The sequence below is a fragment of the Culex quinquefasciatus genome, chromosome 3 (genome assembly GCF_015732765.1).
Source record: "Culex quinquefasciatus strain JHB chromosome 3, VPISU_Cqui_1.0_pri_paternal, whole genome shotgun sequence".
In the NCBI taxonomy this organism is placed as follows: domain Eukaryota; kingdom Metazoa; phylum Arthropoda; class Insecta; order Diptera; family Culicidae; genus Culex; species Culex quinquefasciatus.
The window spans coordinates 85,096,012-85,116,618 of record NC_051863.1 but is presented as its reverse complement, the minus strand read 5'-3'; the positions used below and the strand labels follow the sequence as shown (position 1 = coordinate 85,116,618).

At 37.5% G+C, this 20,607-nt stretch overlaps 1 protein-coding gene across 2 annotated transcripts in view; it reads left to right on the top strand.

The window, feature by feature from the left end:
• Positions 1 to 20,347, top strand: part of LOC6046615 (sex-lethal homolog) — a 30,663-nt gene extending 10,316 nt beyond the window's left edge. The window contains exons 3-5 of one of the 2 annotated variants that reach the window (XM_038264164.1): positions 19,160 to 19,417; positions 19,488 to 19,777; positions 19,846 to 20,347. In XM_038264164.1, coding sequence (XP_038120092.1) covers positions 19,160 to 19,417; positions 19,488 to 19,777; positions 19,846 to 20,041 — 744 coding nt within the window. In that variant the 3' untranslated portion in view covers positions 20,042 to 20,347. Of the gene's footprint in view, positions 1 to 19,138; positions 19,418 to 19,487; positions 19,778 to 19,845 lie in introns of both variants that reach the window. The other variant, XM_038264163.1, reaches the window with a different exon arrangement.
• The last annotated feature ends 260 nt before the right edge of the window (positions 20,348 to 20,607 follow it).

The window sequence follows — 20,607 nt, the reverse complement described above, 5'->3', positions numbered from 1 at the left end:
ATTATAAAGTTATAACTAATAACCGAATGAATCGAAATGGCGGTGGAGTTGCAATAGTTATCCACCGTAGTATGACTTATAGCACTTTACGTGACTTTAAGTTAAAAGTTATTGAAAGTTTGGGCATTGAACTTGAAACTTCTTTTGGGAAAATTATGATTGCAGCTGCATATTTGCCATTCCAATGCACTGGGGAAAATAAAAATTATTTCAAAGGTGATTTGAATAAACTTACTCGGCATAGATCTCGATTTTTGATCATCGGTGATTTTAATGCCAAACACCAATCTTGGAATAATTCAAAAGTAAATTCCAATGGTAAAATTCTGTTCAGAGATTGCACTTCTGGTCTTTATTCGGTTTTATACCCGAATGGGCCAACTTGCTTTTCTTCTGTTAGAAATCCATCAACAATTGATTTGGTTTTGACAAATCAAAGTCAGTATTGTGGTCCTTTAGTGACTCATGCTGATTTTGATTCTGATCACCTTCCAGTAACTTTTTCACTTTCTCATGAAGCAGTTACCAGACCCAATAGTTCTGTGTTTAATTGCCACAAAGCTAATTGGGACAGGTATCAGCATCATATTGAGAATAATTTGAATCATGATTTTGTTTTAGAAACCAAAGCTGATATTGATTCAGCCTTGGAATCTTTAACTAATGCAATTTTGGATGCTAGGAATATTGCTATTCCTAAAGTCCAAGTCAAATTTGATTCTCCCATTATTGATGACGATCTTCAGCTTCTGATTCGTCTGAAAATGTTCGCCGAAGACAGTATCAACGTTCTCATGATCCTGCACTGAAGCGAATTCAAAAAGATTTGCAAAAGGTTATTGACCACAGATTCACTCTCCTGCGAAATGAAAAGTTCGCAAGAGATGTCGAACAAATTAAACCTTATTCCAAACCTTTTTGGAAACTTTCAAAGGTTCTTAAGAAACCTCAAAAACCCAAAGAAGGGTCTTTAAAAGATGGTGATATAATTCTATTAACTAATGGGGAAAAAGCTCAAAAACTTGCTCAGCAGTTTGAGAGTGCTCATAATTTCAATTTGAATGTTTTGAGTCCTATTGAAAAAAAAAAATTCAATAGAATTTCAGAATATTGTTGAACAAGAATTTTCATCAGATGAAGTTTTTAATACGGATCTTAATGAAATAAAATCTATTATCAAAAAATTTAAAAATATGAAAGCCCCTGGTGAGGATGGCATTTTTTACATTTTAATTAAAAAATTACCAGAAGCAACTTTAAGTAGCTTGGTCAAAATTTTCAACAAATGTTTTGATTTGGCATATTTTCCCAGTAGTTGGAAAAATGCCAAAGTAATTCCGATTTTGGAACCGGATAAAAATCCTGCTGAAGCCTCAAGCTATCGGCCCATTAGTTTGCTTTCATCTATTAGTAAATTATTCGAAAGAATAATTCTTAATAGAATGATGACGCACATTAATGAAAATTCAATTTTCGCTGATGAGCAGTTTGGATTTCGCCTTGGGCATTCAACTACTCATCAGTTGTTGAGAGTTTCAAATTTAATTCGAAGCAACAAATCTGAGGGCTATTCTACTGGCGCTGCTCTTCTAGACATAGAAAAAGCATTTGACAGTGTTTGGCATAAAGGATTGATTGCGAAATTGAAAAGGTTTAATTTTCCGATTTATATCGTGAAAATTATTCAAAATTATTTGACGGATCGTACTCTGCAGGTATGTTATCAGAATAGCAAATCTGATCAACTACCTGTACGTGCTGGCGTCCCTCAAGGAAGCATTTTGGGTCCAATTTTATACAATATTTTTACTTCTGACTTGCCTGATTTGCCCCAGGATGTCAGAAATCACTTTTGCTGATGACACAAGCATCTCCGCCAAAGGCAGAAGCCTTCGTGTCATCACAAGAAGATTACAAAAAGCTTGGATATTTTCAATTCTTATTTGAAAGAATGGAAAATTACTCCAAATGCTGCAAAAACTCAACTTATTATTTTCCCTCACAAACCAAGGGCTGATTTTCTTAAACCAAAAAGTCATCACATTATAAAGATGAATGAAGTAAATTTAAAGTGGGAGGATCAAGTGAAATATCTTGGACTTGCTTTTGACAAAAACCTTACTTACAAGGATCACATTGAAAGTATCCAGGTTAAATGTAACAAATATATTAAATGTTTGTATCCACTTATAAACATGAATTCTAGACTTTGTCTCAAGAATAAACTGTTAATTTATAAACAAATTTTCAGACCTGCCATGCTTTATGCTGTGCCGATCTGGAAAAGCTGTTGCTTAACCAGGAAGAAAAAACTTCAGAGGATTCAGAACAAAATTCTGAAAATGATTCTGAAACTTCCTCCCTGGTTCAGCACCAGTGAACTTCATCAATTAGCCGAAGTTGACACTTTGGATGTTATGTCCAATAAGATAATTGATGCATTTCGACAAAAATCATTGCAGTCTTCAGCTGCATTGATCCGCTCTTTATATAGTTTATAAGTTAGTTTTAAGGTATCCCTTTTCCCTTTTGTACATGTAGGACCTCCTACATTTGAAATCACTGAATAGCGAAAGCTACAATATTTCATGAATAAATGAAAGTTGCTTGTATTTAAAATTGAGGTGAAAAGTCATCGTTTGTGATTGGACACTCAATAATATTTTAACTGAATGAATGTACATGGAAAAGAAATTTGAATAAATATAAATTAAAAAAAAACCTGTGACTGTTGTCTTTCGCGAGAGCACTTTTATCTCCCGTGTCTTTATTCCGGCGTTCGAGAGGTGTCGCTTCAGGTCGGCGATCGGACGGTCTTGGTAACCCTGCAAGACGACCTTAACAGGGGGCTTCACTGGGTCGTATGTGTAGAAGTTGAAGTTGCTACGCTTCAGTTCTTCAAGCACCAGTTCGAAATCTTTTCTGTTCAGTGTGATCACTTGCACTGCCGACTTACCGATTTTCAGACAATATCCGAGGCCTTCCAGCAACTCGTCAACATCGTCCGCCAACGTGTCCAAAACAAAAATTGAGGTGGTCTTCGTTCCGTTGGAGAATTGTTCTTTTTGGCGTCGACACTTTCTTCCGTGCACGCCCGTCATCGTCGTCGTCGTTTGTAGCGCTGCTACCGTCGGTGTTGTTATTTTCTTCGTCGTCGCTCAGCATCTGGAACTCGTTCCTGATGGGGATGTTGGCGGGTGTTGATGTGCCACTGGTCGTGGCACCGGAAGTACCGGAACGGGTTCGCACTGGTGATCTCGGAACATACCCGGGATGTAGTAACTTTTTGTCGATTCCATCTGCGCTCACGCTCCCCTGCGCGATGGCGGCCGACACGGCGTTGGTTTGTTTACCTTTTTGCACACGGCCGGTAGACGAACTTCGCGGGTTTTTCGAGGCCGCACTCGAACTGCCACGGCCACGGCCGGCCTTTGGCATGCTGCACGAGCAAACTCGCGACTAATCACGGTAAACTACGGCGAAAAAAATCGAAAAAACGATGGAGCACTGAGCACTTCACTGCTGCTTGCTCTCGTGCGTACACGGATGTGATTAGTCGAATTAAAAGTTTGCAAAATTAAGTTTTGATAAGTTTTATATAGACTTTCCCTGGGCTTTGTCATAATAAGTGTCATAGGTTTGATGCTTGTTTGGCAAAGAGTATTATTTGATTCGATGTGGAATTAAAATCGAAGTGTTCAGTATATTGCTGAAGCTTCCATTTTTACACATGGACACCACTTCGTGCTGCGAGAACCCACTTTGGCGCAGTCTCAGGGCTTAATCGATGGCCGGTAAGCTGTCATCGAGACCAGGAGGTTCTCCGATAGTGGAAATATCACATTTGTACAATGAACCGCTACATATGTGATTTTTCCTATCTTAATGTGGGTGTCAGTTTAGGATGCGAGGAATTTAGGAATTTAGTTTTTGTAGAATTAAGGATTTTAACTATAAATATCAACTTTTAATACTTTGCCTTTAGTTATTTAGGGACAAAATTAGTAACAGTGAATTTAATATTTCTATCAGAATCGGTGATTTTCATTCAAGTAGCATAAAAACCATTATGATTTGTCAAAATTTCCGTAGAGTCTCGATCAATCAATAGTGAAATGATATCGAACTAAGTTCGTTGATCCGTTGAACTAACGGTTGTCGGATTATGATTGTATCGACCATTGTTGCGAATCGAGGATCTACTAAAATTCTGACGATCAAATGGTCGTCTCTATTTCAATTCACGACTTGTAAAATATGAACTGTTATTATTATTATTATTATTTTTTTCAAAGAAGCCAGACAGGTTTTACAAGAAACGTTTTTGGCTATTAATTAAAATGTCGGGGATTTGAGATAAGAGTAGCTTTGGATAGCTTGCTTTAAATCTTGTATTCAATTCAAGTCAGGAAAATATCCGCAAATGAAAATTTGGACTTATATGAATAATTGAACATTTTGGACTTATGAATAACACACAACTGTGCATTTATTCTAGAGTCAGATCCATACAGCGTCAGTGTTTATTTGGTCGAAGTGTACTAATTCATTGGCAGATCTGATTCTAGTTGTAATGTACGACAAGACTACTGACGGACGTGACAGGACGAGGGCCCAGTTTAGAGGTTTCGACATCAACGATCACCTAGGTCACCCTCCCAAAAAAAAAAGTTTTATATAGAATTTCCAGAGTTTCACTTTTATACTAAGTAGTTAGTAAACTTTATATTACACCCAAATTATTTTTTTTATCAGTCAGCCTATTTGGAGTTGGGAGATTTATGGTGATTTGTCAACAAATAAATTTATTTATATTAATTTTTCGAAACGTGTAAAAACTTTTTTTGTACCTTTTTTTTATTTTTGAAATAGTATTTGTTATAGAACTCTTAATAGAAATCATCTTTTCATGAGCTTTTAGTAAAAAAATGTTTGTCATGAGTTTCTGAACCAAACGTAGTACTAGGTTCCTGTCAAACTTTAAATTGTTTACATGTTTTACCACAAAATGTGCATAGTGCCCAAAAGGTGTAAATACTTTTTTACATACTGTATTTGTAACACGTAGTTTCAAAATTACTGTATCTCGAAACCATTGCATCCTATCAAAAAGTACAAACTTGTAAGAGAATGAACGGGGTTTCTGTTAAAATACACTGATAGAAAAAAAAACACGTCTCTTTTAAGCAGAGACGCATCGAGCTCTACAGGCTCAATAAAAACTCTTTACCTGCTTTGTATGGTAGAACAGAGCTAAGCTCTGGATGCAGCGAACAGAGCCAGCTCTGTATGGGAAAAATAATATTGAATTGCATATACAGTCCAGACTCGATTATCCGAAGGCCTCGGAAAAATTTCACTTTGGATAATCAAAACTTCGGATAATCGAATCACGAAAAATATTTTTTTTTCGCTGTCTTATTTTTGATTGTTGAGCTTAAGTTTGAACCCTAAACTATGCTAAAGTGATTTAAATTTTTTAATTGAAAATGGCGGTGACGAAATATTGAAAAATGCATTTTATTATTTTATAAGCAATCAACTATTCAAATTTGACTCACAGAACTCAAATTTGACGTTTAAAACAAGAAAAAAACGAAAAAAAATTGTTCGTGGTTCGATTATCCGAAGTCATATACAAACTTTCGAATAATCGAACTTCGGATACTCGAAACTTCGGATAATCGAATCTAGACTGATAAGTTTTGGAATGTTGACATATTCTAGAAAGTTGCTGGTACCAAAAGGTTCTATATTATTCTCTCAGACGTCATTACTATTTGATTGATTTTGTTCGTGCAAAACTGCCGTTCTACGCATAATTGTCCCATGTCAGTTTTGGACGATTTTGACTTTATGACATTTTAAGTTTAGTTTGATGTGTACTTTAAGAAAAACACATAAAATCTGGTACTTTGTTCGGAAACTCATTAAAAACAACACCAAGTCTGTTTGTCCCATCGTTGAACTTCTACGCATAATTGTCCCACCAAATATGTTCTTACACGGAATCATTAGTTTTACTAAGCATTATGTCTTGTTTACCTGTTGTATAGCAAGAGAATCACAAATAAGGGTGATAAACTGCTAACTGGGGCGATTAGGGACACATAGGGCGAATAGGAACCCACGGGACAATTATGCATAGAAACGCAGAAATCGGTCGAAAAATTTCAATCGCGTTTTTCTCAGGTGCAATTTTTGAATATTAAGCAAGGAAATCAGTTAAGCGTTTAAACTCTAAATGCTCTCAATGGAATTTAGGGTTTGCTATTGGCTGCGACTCCAAATCATGCTGCGTTCTCCGAGAAATAATCATTTGAAAAATCTACAAAAAAAACGTTGCTTAATCCACCTTTAGGTGGGTGTTGCCTTCCTCACATTCATAAAGTTAATACACTACATACCTCAAAAAAGAGCATAAATAAGACTTATTTTTATCAAAATATCTGAGATCCGGCCTAAAAAAGTGTATAAATATCACTTAAGTGGTTATAACATTTGATAGGGTTATCAGATCTTCAACGTTTTAGGCTCATTGGAAAGGTCTTTTGATTACCTATACAAAGACAGGTCGCATGGTGGATCCGGACAACGTTTTTATCAGAATATTTGTGATCCGGCCTCCAAAAAGTGCATAAATAACACTTGAGTGCTTATAACTTTTGATAGGATTGTTAGATCTTCAACGTTTTGGGCTCGTTGGAAAGGTCTTTCAAATACCTTTTTATAAATGTATAATATGACGGGTTTTCTTACAAAAACCACCCTTTTTACAATCTTCCGGACTTTTGTTAGAATCGTTTTTTGCCTTTCTTACTAAAGAAAGGTATAGGTTTTACTTTAAGGCTGGACGTCATTTTCATCTTCGTAAATATGTCGATTCAGCATGAATTTTCTTCGGAAAATCGTCAAAAACACACTGCATCGATTTTAGACGCTCTATCGATTCACCTTGACAAAACTCGCCTATCTCCAACCCTCGAATTTTGAGAAAATAAATTCCGTGGAGTTCGAGTAATGTCCGTGTGTGGTAAATTTTTGCCAAATTTTGTGTCACGTAATCCTCGGCTCCCCTATTTTCGATTTTGATTGTTCCAAGTGCATTTGAAAGCTGGTGTGCTGAACAAGGGTCATTTTGAGACCGAATTTCGAAACATCCATCTGTTTTCGGATGCGGCCAGACTTTTCAACAAATTACACAGTTTTCAAATGAAAATATGATCAAAATTTTTCATTTTCATATCTTTTATTTATCTCAAAATTGCATTTTTCGAGCTCTACAACCTCCCAAATTTTCATCCAGATCCATAATCTGGTTCTGGAGTTAGAGCCGTTTGATTAACCTATCAAAAGAAAAAAAAATCCCTAAAAAAAGGTAAAAGCCCACCTGGTGACCTTTGCCAACACTTTCATTTCCGATTTTATCCGAAATTTCTTTCTACACTCATAGTGATTGGTGGTCCGATTGTCTGTGGTTGGAGGTTCGTTTGTTAGTCGGTCGTATTATTTTTCGCGTTTTATCAGTGTTTTAAAGATTTTTGTGCGTCGGGTTGGTGTTTGGTGTGGAGCCATGTGTTATAGGAGTTTGAGGAACATGAAGTTTTTGAAGAAAATGTTAAATTAGAAGTGAATTTAAATGAAAATCGATTCGTGAGATCTCCATTGTTTTCCTTTAGCAGCTCCAGCTTCACACCTTAAGTCTTTTTCGCCGGTTTATCGCCTCGCATCTCTATTTCGCCGATTTCGCTCATTCTACCGTTCACGCGCCATGTTTGTTTTGGTTTGGGAGGTGTTCGAACAGAAAATAGGGGCTGGTGACTTTTTTACATTTATGTAAAGTTTATGACAACAAAAAAGAAGACTTTCAGTTGCATAGCGGATTAACGGTAGCTTAATGTGGAAATTCAAGCAAAAGTGAACCAAGGGGTTGATTTAAGGACGAGAAATTTTGAAGAAGACGCGATCAGTTAAGTTCGGGTGTGTTTTTGTCCGGATTACTTTTTGTTTGAGTGATTGCCATCAGGAAAAAGGGATTCGATTTCGCTCTTATGAACGGGTTGTGCGGCCGTCGATTTTCGTCGATTTCCCTTCCTTGGTTCGGCGATAAATCATCCTCATCAACTGAAAAAAACGAGCACCAACGGCACTGATAGAAATTCAGTGCATCCATACAGAATCCTTTTCAAGTTATTCAAAATATTACTATATAAAATGTTTCACCATTTTTATTATGTTTCTCAAAAAAATCAAACCATCCACATTAACGACCCCGGGTCTTTTGTGGTCTCTATTGTAAGTTTCTGCTCAAACCTAGGAGTCCGAAGGCTTGAATGGGAGAGCACCCAAACTTCTTTACTCCAAGGAACCTTCCACCCCAGTGTTTGAACTGACGACCTTTGGATTGTGAGTCCAACCGCCGCCAGCGATTCCACCGGAGTAGGCTTGGTTTGGTGTGTTGTTTGTACTTATGGCATGGAGACGACTCCTACACCTGGAATGACTTAACGGCTTAACAATCAAGGCCGGGACCGACATTTTACTTCCTCATCCGATGGAAGGTTATGTTTCTCATTTACGTCCAATCTTCTCTTCTTTACTTCTATTCATTTCTGATTATCTATCTAGTGAAATCCTCATCCAATAATAGTTTTGCCTAGTATAAAGTTCAATATCTATTTAAATTTTAAGCCAAAAATTATCTTCTTTCTTCTGTACTATTTCTTCCCGCCCGTATTTATTAATAATTGAAAATATATTTCAGCTGCGATTAAAGGTAATTTATTATATTATCCATTACATAAACGGAAAATCATACTTATTTATTTCAATCGATCTATTTACTTTAATTTATCTTTGTATGTATCTTATATTTTAAATATTTTTCCCCACTTTCCCTCTTCTTTTTTTCTTTCCTTCTTTCAAGTCGCGTAAATAATAATATACCGGTCGTTAAACGAGAATGTCAAACTCGAGTTCATGCGTCGTTTTTACGGATTAGTTCTCCTTTTACTCTGTTCTTATTTTTCGATAATTATAAATATAACGTGGAAGATAGTACTACCTATAACGACTTCGGCTTAAAAATGTACCAATCATAAAAATGCACCATTCGTGATAGTGTCACTTTATTAATAACTGCTCGAAACGAAATTGTAAGTTACTTTGTTCGTAATCTTGTCGGTCTCGTAGATCACTTTTTTCGGAACACTTCGTTCATAAAATCCCGCAACACGATGAAATCACTGCAAACCTCACTATAAAGTTTTGATATAATTTAATAGGAAACCACAGAAAATACAATTTGATATATTGCTTAAATAGCAATAGGAGTAAAAAGCCCTTCTCACAGCGTCGTTGCTCGGAAGGCACGCCGACGGGGGAATAAATGATAATCTGGCGCCGCGTTCGAATTAAAACTATTTCTAAATAAATGATTGTGTGTCTTACAGCAGCCGGCTGCCTAAGACCTATAAATTTGCAACTGATAAACAAATTGCTTATGGTCGCATCACCTACCACGGTGAATCCTGACCTCATACCAATCTTACTAACCCCTCAAAACTCATACTTGTCGGAGACGCAGTCGATTTGGCGGTCCCATCACTCAAGTATCGGACTAACATTCCCATCCACTTCCCCGTGTCTTACCACTGGTCGTGGCCGGCGTCGGTATTGATCAGCATGATAGGGACCTTTGAAAATTGCGAAGGGGTGATGATTGGTTCCTACTTTTCATCTGTGGTCCACGGAGCAATTTTTGGGGGTCCTGGTCAATAACGAAGTAGCAGCTACGGGTAGACACCAATGCTATGCTATGCTAATTTCTTTCTACACTCATAGTACAGACCATGAGTGAGCATCTGAAACAAATTTTACATCTATCGGCAATCCGGATCAATTTTTAGAGCGATTTACTTTTTGCCTTTCTTACTAAAGAAAGGTATAGGTTTTACTTTAAGGCTGGACGTCATTTTCATCTTCGTAAATATGTCGATTCAGCATGAATTTTCTTCGGAAAAATCTTCAAAAAATCACAATGCATCGATTTTAGACGCATCGTCGCCAAGTCGACAAGTTGTCAAGTTGAGCTTCTAATGCTGGCGCGTCTTGTTATTGGGATCCAATATACTCTAATATGTGTTGGGTGCCCTATCGATTTTCATTTGCTACTATAGATATCGTATATTTTTCGGCTCTTTAGTATTATCATTATATGCATAAATGTCCAGTATTTGTTTTGAAACCTGCGACATGAGACCATTATGTGATTTAAATTCTGTCATTTATTTTTATTGTGTGGTGGTCTAGAGGTTTGTGTCCTAACTAATATTTTATCTAGATCAGACCATGATTTAAATCTTGAGAAACATTGAGGTGAATTTGAAAGAGCTTTTAGAGAGGATCTTTTAGAAAGTGGGGATCTTCTTCGAAAGTTCTTGGCTTGCTTCTTGTTGTTGGGTGAAAAGGAAAGCTTTGATCGCAAGCGAGCGAGGGAGAGAACTTATATTCCTTACTCGCGCTCACCGCACACGGCGCCTTGTGCTAAAGAGGCGATGGTGTAGAGGTATATCTTCAAGCGTTGTGTTGTTGTTTTTTTTTTCGTTGCCAACTGGTGCTTCTTTTCGCTCGCGGGCAAAAAATCGTTGGCAACAGTGTCTGCGGCACATTCTGAAATGCCGCGCGATGTGTACCTTTGAAAAAAAACGGACAATACCAACACACAAAAGGGCTCGTACCGAAGCTAAAAAACCAAAACCGCGGTGTGCGTTGTCACTGGCGCATGTGAAGCTTGCTATGATCGCGTTTGTCATAAACGCTTGTTTGATTACAAACTTACAAACATATTGTACGATTGAAAATATTCTTTTGGTGAAAATTGCGTTTTTTATTTCCTTTGGAAATCATATCATTTATAATACATTGCTTTCATCATAAGACTTTCTTTTGTGCTGACGTTATAAATAAACAAAGTCGATGTTATGAATTGAAAAAAGTTCTACCATTGTTATATTCTTTAGTAAGAAAGGCTCTATCTCACCCCAGGTGGGATTAAATCGGGTTTTTAGCATAACTTTTGAAGTACTTAACTAAACTTCATAATATTAACTAGGGTCTTGTGGGACTCCAAGACGGATCGAATGAGACCAAAACGGCCGAAATCGGTTCAGCCAATCCGGAGATAATCGTGTGCATATTTTTCGGTGCTCGGACTCACATCCAGACGTACGCACAGACATTTGTACAGAATTTGATTCTGAGTCGATAGGTATACGTGAAGGTGGGTCTACGAGATCAAATAAAGAAGTTCATTTTTCGAGTTATTTTATAGCCTTTCCTCATTGAGGTGTGGAAGGCAAAACATGGACAATCGATTATCGACGCCCGATCGTTTGACAATGACAGAATTGGTCTATCTCCAATATCAGAATTTTGGCGCTCAATTTATCGTAGAGCACGCGTGACGTCCGTGTGTGGTAAAAAAGTGCTCAATTTTGTGGTAGGGGGTTTCTCAGAGTCCATATTATGGATTTAAGCTCTCTTGGGCACATTTAAAAGGGCATCTGAACCATTTCATACCAAATTTGAATTTATCCATTTTTTTAAGGGGACTCGGAGTATGTTTCCACCTGATCAGGTGGTTTTCAAATAAAAATTCGGTCGGAAATTGAAATATTGAAATTGTTTATTTATCCAAAAAAATGCATTTTTCGAGCTCTACATCCTCCCAAAGTTTCATCCATGTCGGTAATGTGGTTCTTGATTTACAACTTGGGGACTAACTTACTGTGAGGCAAAACCCCTAAAAAGGTAAAAGCCAACTTTTCACCAAATGCCAATACAGTACCTTTGGCATTATATCTATTTTTTCTCCATAACATAATCTAGACCATAATCGAGGCTTTGAAAAAAAATTGACCTCATTCGGATTTTCATATTTTAGGGAATTTCCATTTTTGCCTTTCTTACTAAGTATAGGGTTTGCTTATAGCTCAGACTCCAAATCAAGCTTCGTTCTCCAATCGTTTCTCGGAAATATTCATTCGAAAAATCATAGATGATCGATTTTCGTCGCCTCGTCGACAAGTTGTCAAGTTGAGCTTCACATGCAGACGCGAGTTATGCTGGCGCGTATGGAGTTTTGATACTAGAATAACCGCCTCCCCCTTTTGTACAAGAACAAGTTGCTCTATCGATTGCTCGTTCATCACACATCGCCTATCAAGATTATCTATGCTAAGCTTCAGTGAACGCAAACACGACGCAAGCAGCTATCCGTTCTGAAGCCCCATAGAGTTATTTACGCATGTGCTTGCATGTACGTACACGAAAAGATTGAGGTTAAATTTTGTACCAGCCAGCAAACCAAATGGCGTGCTAGTGTGCGTGAGCGCGGGCTTAGATAACTCTATAGAGTTATCTTAGCCCGATCTCACGCACACTAGCTTACCATTTGTTTTTGCTGGGGACCACAAATTTTAACCTAAAATCTATCGTGCACGTACACGCAATACATGCGCTAGTAGATAGCTCTATGTTCATTCTGTTGCCTTTCTTTTGTTCTTGCTCATTCTCTGATCGATCACTGAGCGAACGAATTTCTGGTGAGCGTCCAAGCTTCCCATGCGCCAGAGACAAGGCACATCGCGGGTTTGGTTTTCTAGCTTCAGTAGAGGAGAAAAGCAACTCGCGACAAAATTTTGAGGCTAGGAATTTTGACAGGTATGATTTTCATAAAGTATTCGCCTCTTTTCTCTCCCACAGAAAACTGGGGACAAAATAGCTGTCAAACAAGGTCAAACTGTTAAAGTCCCTCACAAAATGAACTTTAAGTGATTTGAGTTCATTTCTGACGTCACGATTTTTTTCTCTGTACGAGCCTATTTGTGTGTTAGTATTTTGGTTCATCGTACCAGTGCACCAAGAAACGCGTCGGCTCGTCGGCAATGAACCCAGCATATGAGTAAAGGTGGTTCACTCGGTACGTTTGCGTTAGGCGTAGTGAAGTCTCACCGAGCGCTCAGTCGCAGTATGCTTCCCAAACCCAAAATCGCCTAAATGCATACTACATAATATTCTGGCTTGCTTTAAAAGCTCACAATTTTGCCTAACGCCTAAATGTTAGTTTAGTGAATTCCAGTAGTCGTTTCAAAGCTTTCAAGAACTTTTAAGTGGCTTTATCGTTACTTCGTTTACAACACGAAAAATGTTCGGGTGTGGAAACACTTTCTGCCAGTCATTATGTAACCACTCTAACGCTCTGGAGCAAGACGGATTTTTTTGTTAATTCTTGATATTTTGAAAAATGAAAAAAACACTCAGCAAATACGAACAGTTTTGCGTTAGGCAGAAAACATTACGAACATCGCAAATTGTGAGCTAGTTCTCTGTCTCAAAAATAATTTGTTCTGATTTTAAAAATCGAAAATGCTTGTGTGCAAGCACAGCTTACAGCCGGCCATGGTAAATGGGGCAAAACCAGCGCTTTTCAGTTATATGAAAAATCATGTTGAGTTTTGATTTGATTATTGAATTGACCATTCTTTATTTTGCTATTCCTTTGAAAAAATTCAACTGCCGTTATCTTTCTTTGTAAGAAAGGCTCTATCTCACCCGAGGTGGGATTAAATCGGGTTTTCAAAAAAACAACCGAAATCAAATTAAAAAAAAAAATTTTTTTAATTATTTTCAAGCAAGAAAATCAGAGAAGAGCAATAAAATGGCCAAATTCTATTGAGAGCATTTAGAGCTTGAACTCTTCACTGTATTTTTTGCAAGCAGTATTTATTATAATAATAGTGCGGAAAATCGCACGCAGAACTCCCACTCGCTCCGCTCTTTAACACCTTCCACAACATCGGAAAGACAATCTTGTCAAAGTTCAGGTGCCCACTCCAGTCCGTAATCTGCTTCGGCACCAGCACGATCGAATTCCAAACGTGCGTCTCCACCGTCGGATTCGTCTCGTTCATATTCGTGCTGAAGGGACGCCGACACGACCTAGAACCACGCCGACAGAATGGCGGGATTTTGTAAAGCAGGGCCCCGTGTTTGTCGACCGATTTGTGGAGCTGTTCCTCGGGGACCTTGCTTAGGAAAGGACGATCAGTACGCGCTGGTACTTGTTTTCGGGGCGTTAGATCTTAATGGGGGAAGAGATTGAGAAAGTTATAATTTAATTTTAAGTTTTGTCCTTCTCTAGCTTCACTTCCAACATGCTTCGGATTGCTCAGCGTGTTTCCACCCCGCAAAACACAAACACTTCTTTTAACTTGCTGGCATGAACGTACCTACTGCCGAACGACTAGAGGTCAATCCAAACTGTTCCGATCCGGCGCGATTTTTCGATCCGGTACCGTTCCAATGTCATCATTTTTGCCGTCCGGCACAACGATCCGGCAAAATAAAATTTCTTTGACATTTGCTGCTTCAATGAAACGGATGCGTCGAAATCCCGTCCACATCCATCAGGCTAAAAATGACGGACCGCATTTAACGACGCCGGATCGGAACAGTTGGGATTGACCTTAGCTCGATAATCTGGCCGCCGATTGTGTCGTATTGAGCCGAAATGCAGACCGGCACTAGCTTCTACGGTGACATTCTTACCTGCCTTCGTGACGAACGCCGCCTGTTCTACGTCGGTGGACAGATTCCCACACAGGCGGGGCCAGAGCGGGAGGACGGCTTTGACAAAGTCCAGCTCGGACTTGTTGCACTTACACTTTTTCTGCGAACGCATCTGTTTAGACACTTTATAATAAATAAACAACGCGATGCGGCACCAAACCACACTCGGCTGGCTTGGATCGTTTTTTCTTCAGTTTAACGTTTCCTGCTGATTTTCTAAGTAGATCGGGAAGAACCTTTCGCTATTTAAAAAAGAAGAGGAAGTCATAGCGCTCGACACATAAAATACACGAACACCGTCAAGCGATGCATTGGTGTGTGTATGTTTACGGCGATGTTCATAGATGTGAACATCGGATGGTCAAAGGCAAGTGAGACTTCAATGTTCAACGGATTTGGGCTGCGTGTAGAAACACAGAAATCGGTCGAAAATTTACAATCGTATTTTTCTCAGTAGCGCTTTTTCGAACATGGGACAATTATGCGTAGAACGGCAGTATGCTATTCAATATTATTTTTCCCATACAGAGCTGGCTCTGTTCGCTGCATACAGAGCAGGTAAAGAGTTTTTATTGAGCCTGTAAAGCTCGATGTGTCTCTGCTTTTAAGATGATGTACCGAGACACAAGAAAATGCAGGATGGTATTTCTCTACTAAAAAATACAAAAATCATTAATAAAAACTGTTTTTAAAGGTGGTCCAAGCGTCGAAATTTTCAACAACCAATTGTGGGAATCGATTCGCCAGACAATTTTACATTAAAGAAAAAAAAATAAAGTATAAAAATTGAAGTTACGAGCCATGGTTTCTAAGTATTGAGGAAATTTTTATTTTTTGCGAAAAACAAAATTTTTGCGGTGTTGTACATTGGAATTTTATAAAAATTCAAAACATTCTTAAACAAGCCCAAACATGCTAAATATGATTATCAATGCAGGAAAAGGCATTTAAGATAGTTTTCAGTTGATTAGACTTATATTTTCATAGAAATTTTGAAGTTTTATGGAAAAATATTTTATTTGCCCCCTGATTTTTCTAACCCATTTTGAAGAGGGGGAGGGGGAGGGTGCGTGACATAAGCTTGAAAAATATTTGCAACGACCTTAACATTTCCTATATCCCACTGAGAATTTTGACTCGAGCCTCGACTCGATCCAGGCTCGATCTCGAGCCAGATCGACGGTTTTTAAATCGGAATAGTTGATTTGGCATAATAGCCGAATCATCAATTATAGTCAGTGCACATCTTTGCTTACGGAACACAGCCAATCGAGCAGTTTTTTGGTTTATTTCTTCAATGTATTTCTTAAGAATGAATTTTAATTCCTACCACTATTTAGAAGAAAATTTAGGCTGGATTGTTATGTTACAAAAGCACACTATACGATTTCCTACAAAACTCTTTATACTATAGATTATGTTTTTCATTTTGTAATGTAGATTTCATGAATGATCGTTGTTGTAGTTAATTCTCAATACAAACACTACACATACAAAAAAGAATGAATTCCAAAAATCCGATTAAGTAAATTGTTTGTAATTATCTGTTGCACACTTATTGTACTCGAATCAAATGCTAATGGTTTTACCATAGGTTATATACACAGGTTTTATTACACATTTTGATTGTCTTTGTGTTATTTGTTTGTACTTTATTACCACTCCAAGTAAGTCCGTTTTGCATAAATTTTGTTTATTGTAGCACAATCGAAGACATTCCTTAAAAATTATGAAATAAACATTTACATGAACTTAGGAAAGTCAAGAGAAGTTATATTAAGTGGCAGTATTTGAAAATTTTGCTCGGTTTGTTCTAGAGGTCGTATCGAAGTGCTCCGATTTTGATAAAACTTTCAGCGTTTGTTTGTCTATACATGAGATGAACTCATGCCAAATATAAGCTCTCTACGACAAAGGGAAGTGGGGTAAAACGGGCTATGAAGTTTAAGATCCAAATACATATTTTTTTTTAAAGGTGCTCGCATTTGCGGAAAAATTTATCAATTCCAACTCTCTTAGGTGCATTCGAATGGTCTTTGAAGCCCTTCAAAATGTGTCATAAACATCCAGGATTGATTTGACTTTTCTCATAACTATTGCAAAATACTGTTACTTTTTTTTTGAGCCGTAATATCTTTTTGCGACAGCCTCCAACACCCATAGGTGTAGGTGAAAAGTTAGGAATTTCATGGACTACATATCTGGAGTTTTTTGAAAAGGTCAAATAAAAAATTTCCAGTTTTTGCTTTTGGGTGTTTTGAAACCGCATTGAGTCAGGGGTTTAAAAACACCCAAAAGCAAAAACTGAAAATTTGGTTTATTGGACCTTTTCAAAAAAAAAATCCAGATATAAGCCTTCGGTATTAACTTTTTGGAAAAACATGTTACAACGTTAGTTTTTGTCCTGTAGTCCAAAAAGACGGCACTTTTTGGTCTTTTTCGACATATTTGGAATCCTTGGGTAATTTAACATTTTCAAGGGCTTCAAAAGACCTTTCGAATGCACCTAAGAGAGTTGAAATTCATAAAGTTTTACAAATGCGAATGCGAGCAATTTTAAGATTTTTGATGTTTTTAGATATTAAACTTCAAAGCCCGTTTTACCCCACTTTGTCGTAGATTGCTCATATTTGGGTTGAGTTCATCTCATGTATAGACAAACAAACGTTGAAAGTTTCATAATAATCGGAGCACTCGATACCTTGACCTGTTTCACATTGCACAGTGGTCCAGAACGAATTAAGTGGAAAATGGATTTTCCAAAAAAAGTTTTGGAGCTTTTGTGTCTTCAGACAAGTTGTTGCAAATAGAAAGGGGCAACTTTTGATTTGGTTGAAAATTAGGTGGTTCGATTAAGGTGATTTTCAAAATCTAACCTTTCAGGAATATTTTTGGGAATTTTTCGTCTTCTAGAAAGTTGTCAGGCTTGCCATTTCATGCAACTTTGTCGAAGACATCAAAATTTTATCTCGTAATCTACGCCTTCTACGACCAAATTTATAGAAAGCATCTGAGCAAACCTTCAAAATCCGTTTGAACGTGGCAATTCAGGTTAAGCTTTGAGAAAATTAATGTTCGGGGCATAGAACTCTAAAAACAAACATTTTTCTTATTTGACATGCCAATTTGGACCGGTCAAAGTTACAGCCATTTTGGGTAAAGATGCAAATTTAAAACTTAAGTATCTCGAAAGGCGCAAACCAAATTTGAAGCACCAGGTTGCATTTGAAAGAAGAGATCCAGCACCAAACGGTGAAAAATCTCAGGGTGTTTTTCTTTAAACTCGAGATATCTCCATTTGAAAGCATAATTTTCAAGGGAAAACTATATGGGACCTTCTAACGAAATTCGAAAATTTTCCTAATATATGTTTTTCCACTTAATTTTGCCCGCTGAATCTGAATCTTCCTCAGAATTGAGCCAAAATGTCGAAAATCGATTTTGGTCATATTTTGGGTTTAAATGATAATTTTACATGGAAACCCAAAATATGATCAAAAATCGATTTGTTGACAATTTGACTCAATTCTAAGGACAGATTTAGATTCAACGGGCAAAACTACATGGAAAAACATATATTTGGAAATTTTTCGAATTTCGTTATGGTGGTCCCATATGGTTTTCCCTTGAAAATTAGACTTTTTCAAATGACGATATTTCGAGTTTAAAGAAAAACACCCCTGAGATTTTTTCAGGGTTTGTAGTGCTGGATCTCCTCTTTCAAATGCAACCTGGTGCTTCAAATTTGGCTAGCGCCTTTTCGAGATACTTAAGTTTTAAATTTGCATATTTTCTACCTTAAAATGGCTGTAACTTTTGACCCTTAGGTCCAAATTGACATGTCAAATAAGAAAAATGTTTGTTTTTTAGAGTTCTAAAAGTTTTAGGTCATCACTTTTCTCTAAAACTTAACCCTGAATTGCCACGTTAAAAAAACGGATTTTTGAAGGTTTGCTCAGATGCTTTCTATAAATTTGGTCGTAGAAGGTGTAGATTACGAGATAAAATTTTGGTGTCTTCGACAAAGTTGCATGAATTGGCAAGTCTAACAACTTTCTAGAAGATGAAAAAAATCCCAAAAATATTCCTGAAATGTTAGATTTTGAGAATCACCCTAATTTTCAACCAAATCAAAAGTTGCCCCTTTCTATTTGCAACAACTCGTCTGAAGACACCAAAGCTCCAAAACTTCACCATTTTTTGGAAAATCCATTTTCCACTTAATTTTGCGTTCTGGACCACTGTGCATTGGCGAAAAACTTGTTCTTAAAAATTTATTTTAAATAATTGTGTTTATTGTCCAACGTTTTTTAATAAGCAAACTGACTTGCTTTGATGTTTGCAGTTTATTGGTGTTTTCCTAATTAATTCAATTCCAACATTTTTAAAACTGTACAAAAATCACCAGCTAAAAAAAATGTGTACTGAAATAAATTTAGCCAGTATCCGTCTCTGCTCTAATCAACTGCTGTAAATTGCCAAGTTCAAATTGCTTCAAATTTTCTAGTCAAATTACGCGTATGGTCAGGACTCGGACTTTTCTTACTCTCCGCGGACGAGGATGTACGACCTGCCGTCGAGCAACACCTTCGGCAACGTGCCCAATACATCGTCTTCGAGCACAAGTTCACTGTCCGGAATGAACTTTGGGCCCGGCGGTAACAACTACAGCGGAACGAACCTGATCGTCAATTACATACCGCAGGACATGTCCGAGCGTGAGCTATATTCGATGTTTTCCACGATGGGCCCAATTGAAACCTGTCGCATTATGAGAGATATGAAGGCAAGTTGTTAAACTCGTGTTTGATTTGTATTGTGCAACTGTTGTTGACCATTGAAACTCTCGTTTTTAGTCTGGTTATAGCTACGGCTTCGGTTTTATCAATTTCCTGACCGAAGAAGCAGCACAACGCGCCATTCGATGCCTGAATGGTTACACTGTGAGGAACAAGCGCCTGAAGGTTTCATACGCACGGCCGCAAAGCGATGATATCAAGGAGACGAATCTCTATATCACAAATCTTCCACGAACCATTACCGACGAGCAGTTAGACATTATTTTCGGTAAATACGGTACAATAGTACAAAAGAACATCCTAAGAGATAAATTGACTGGCCACCCACGAGGTGTTGCGTTCGTTAGGTTAGTATGGCGGCTCGAAATGGTAGTGAGACGTTTTATAGTAACTTTATTTGATTTTTGATTTCCAGATTCAACAAACGCGAAGAAGCACAGGAAGCGATATCGGCACTCAACAATGTTATACCACAGGGTAGTAACCAACCGTTGAATGTCAGAATAGCAGATGACCACGGCCGAGCCAAGGCTGCTCTCTTCGTGCCCTCTTATAACTCGATCGTTTCAAACAACAGAGGTAGAGTACGAATGCGAAATAATCCCTATTAAGTCGATAATGAATCAATAGCAACTGCTTTCGCTTCATATTTATTCATTATCAGTGCTGAACATTTGAAGATTAACTTTCGATGAGTTTCTTAAAGCAGTATAATTTTCATAGAGTTTTGAGTTCTTAAGGTTAATTTCAACGATTTAGTTTATATGTTTCCTTAACGTGTTTTGATGATCAGTTAAAGACAGCTCAGATTACTTTTAAGTTAGTTTTAGCAATCCGGAAGAACCGACATCGATCATTCATATGAATTTTATGTTGATTTTAAAAGAGATCATAATAAAACATTGATTGGAAATCCACATGCATGTTATGATTGTACACTTTTAATTATTGCCTCTCTGACATTATTGAGCTTCTTCATTTCCTAAACCTCCTGGCCATCGTGTACTACACTACAATGTAACAAAATGACGCATGAGACAGGTTTGCTTCCGGTTCCTATTGTGTCCTCCAACATGAGCTTGATTGACACAGAGCTGGCGTTTCCTCAATTTTAAATAAGATTTAACCCGTAAAAGATTTTTCAAAATGTCATCTTGATTCATTTTGTCGTTAATAA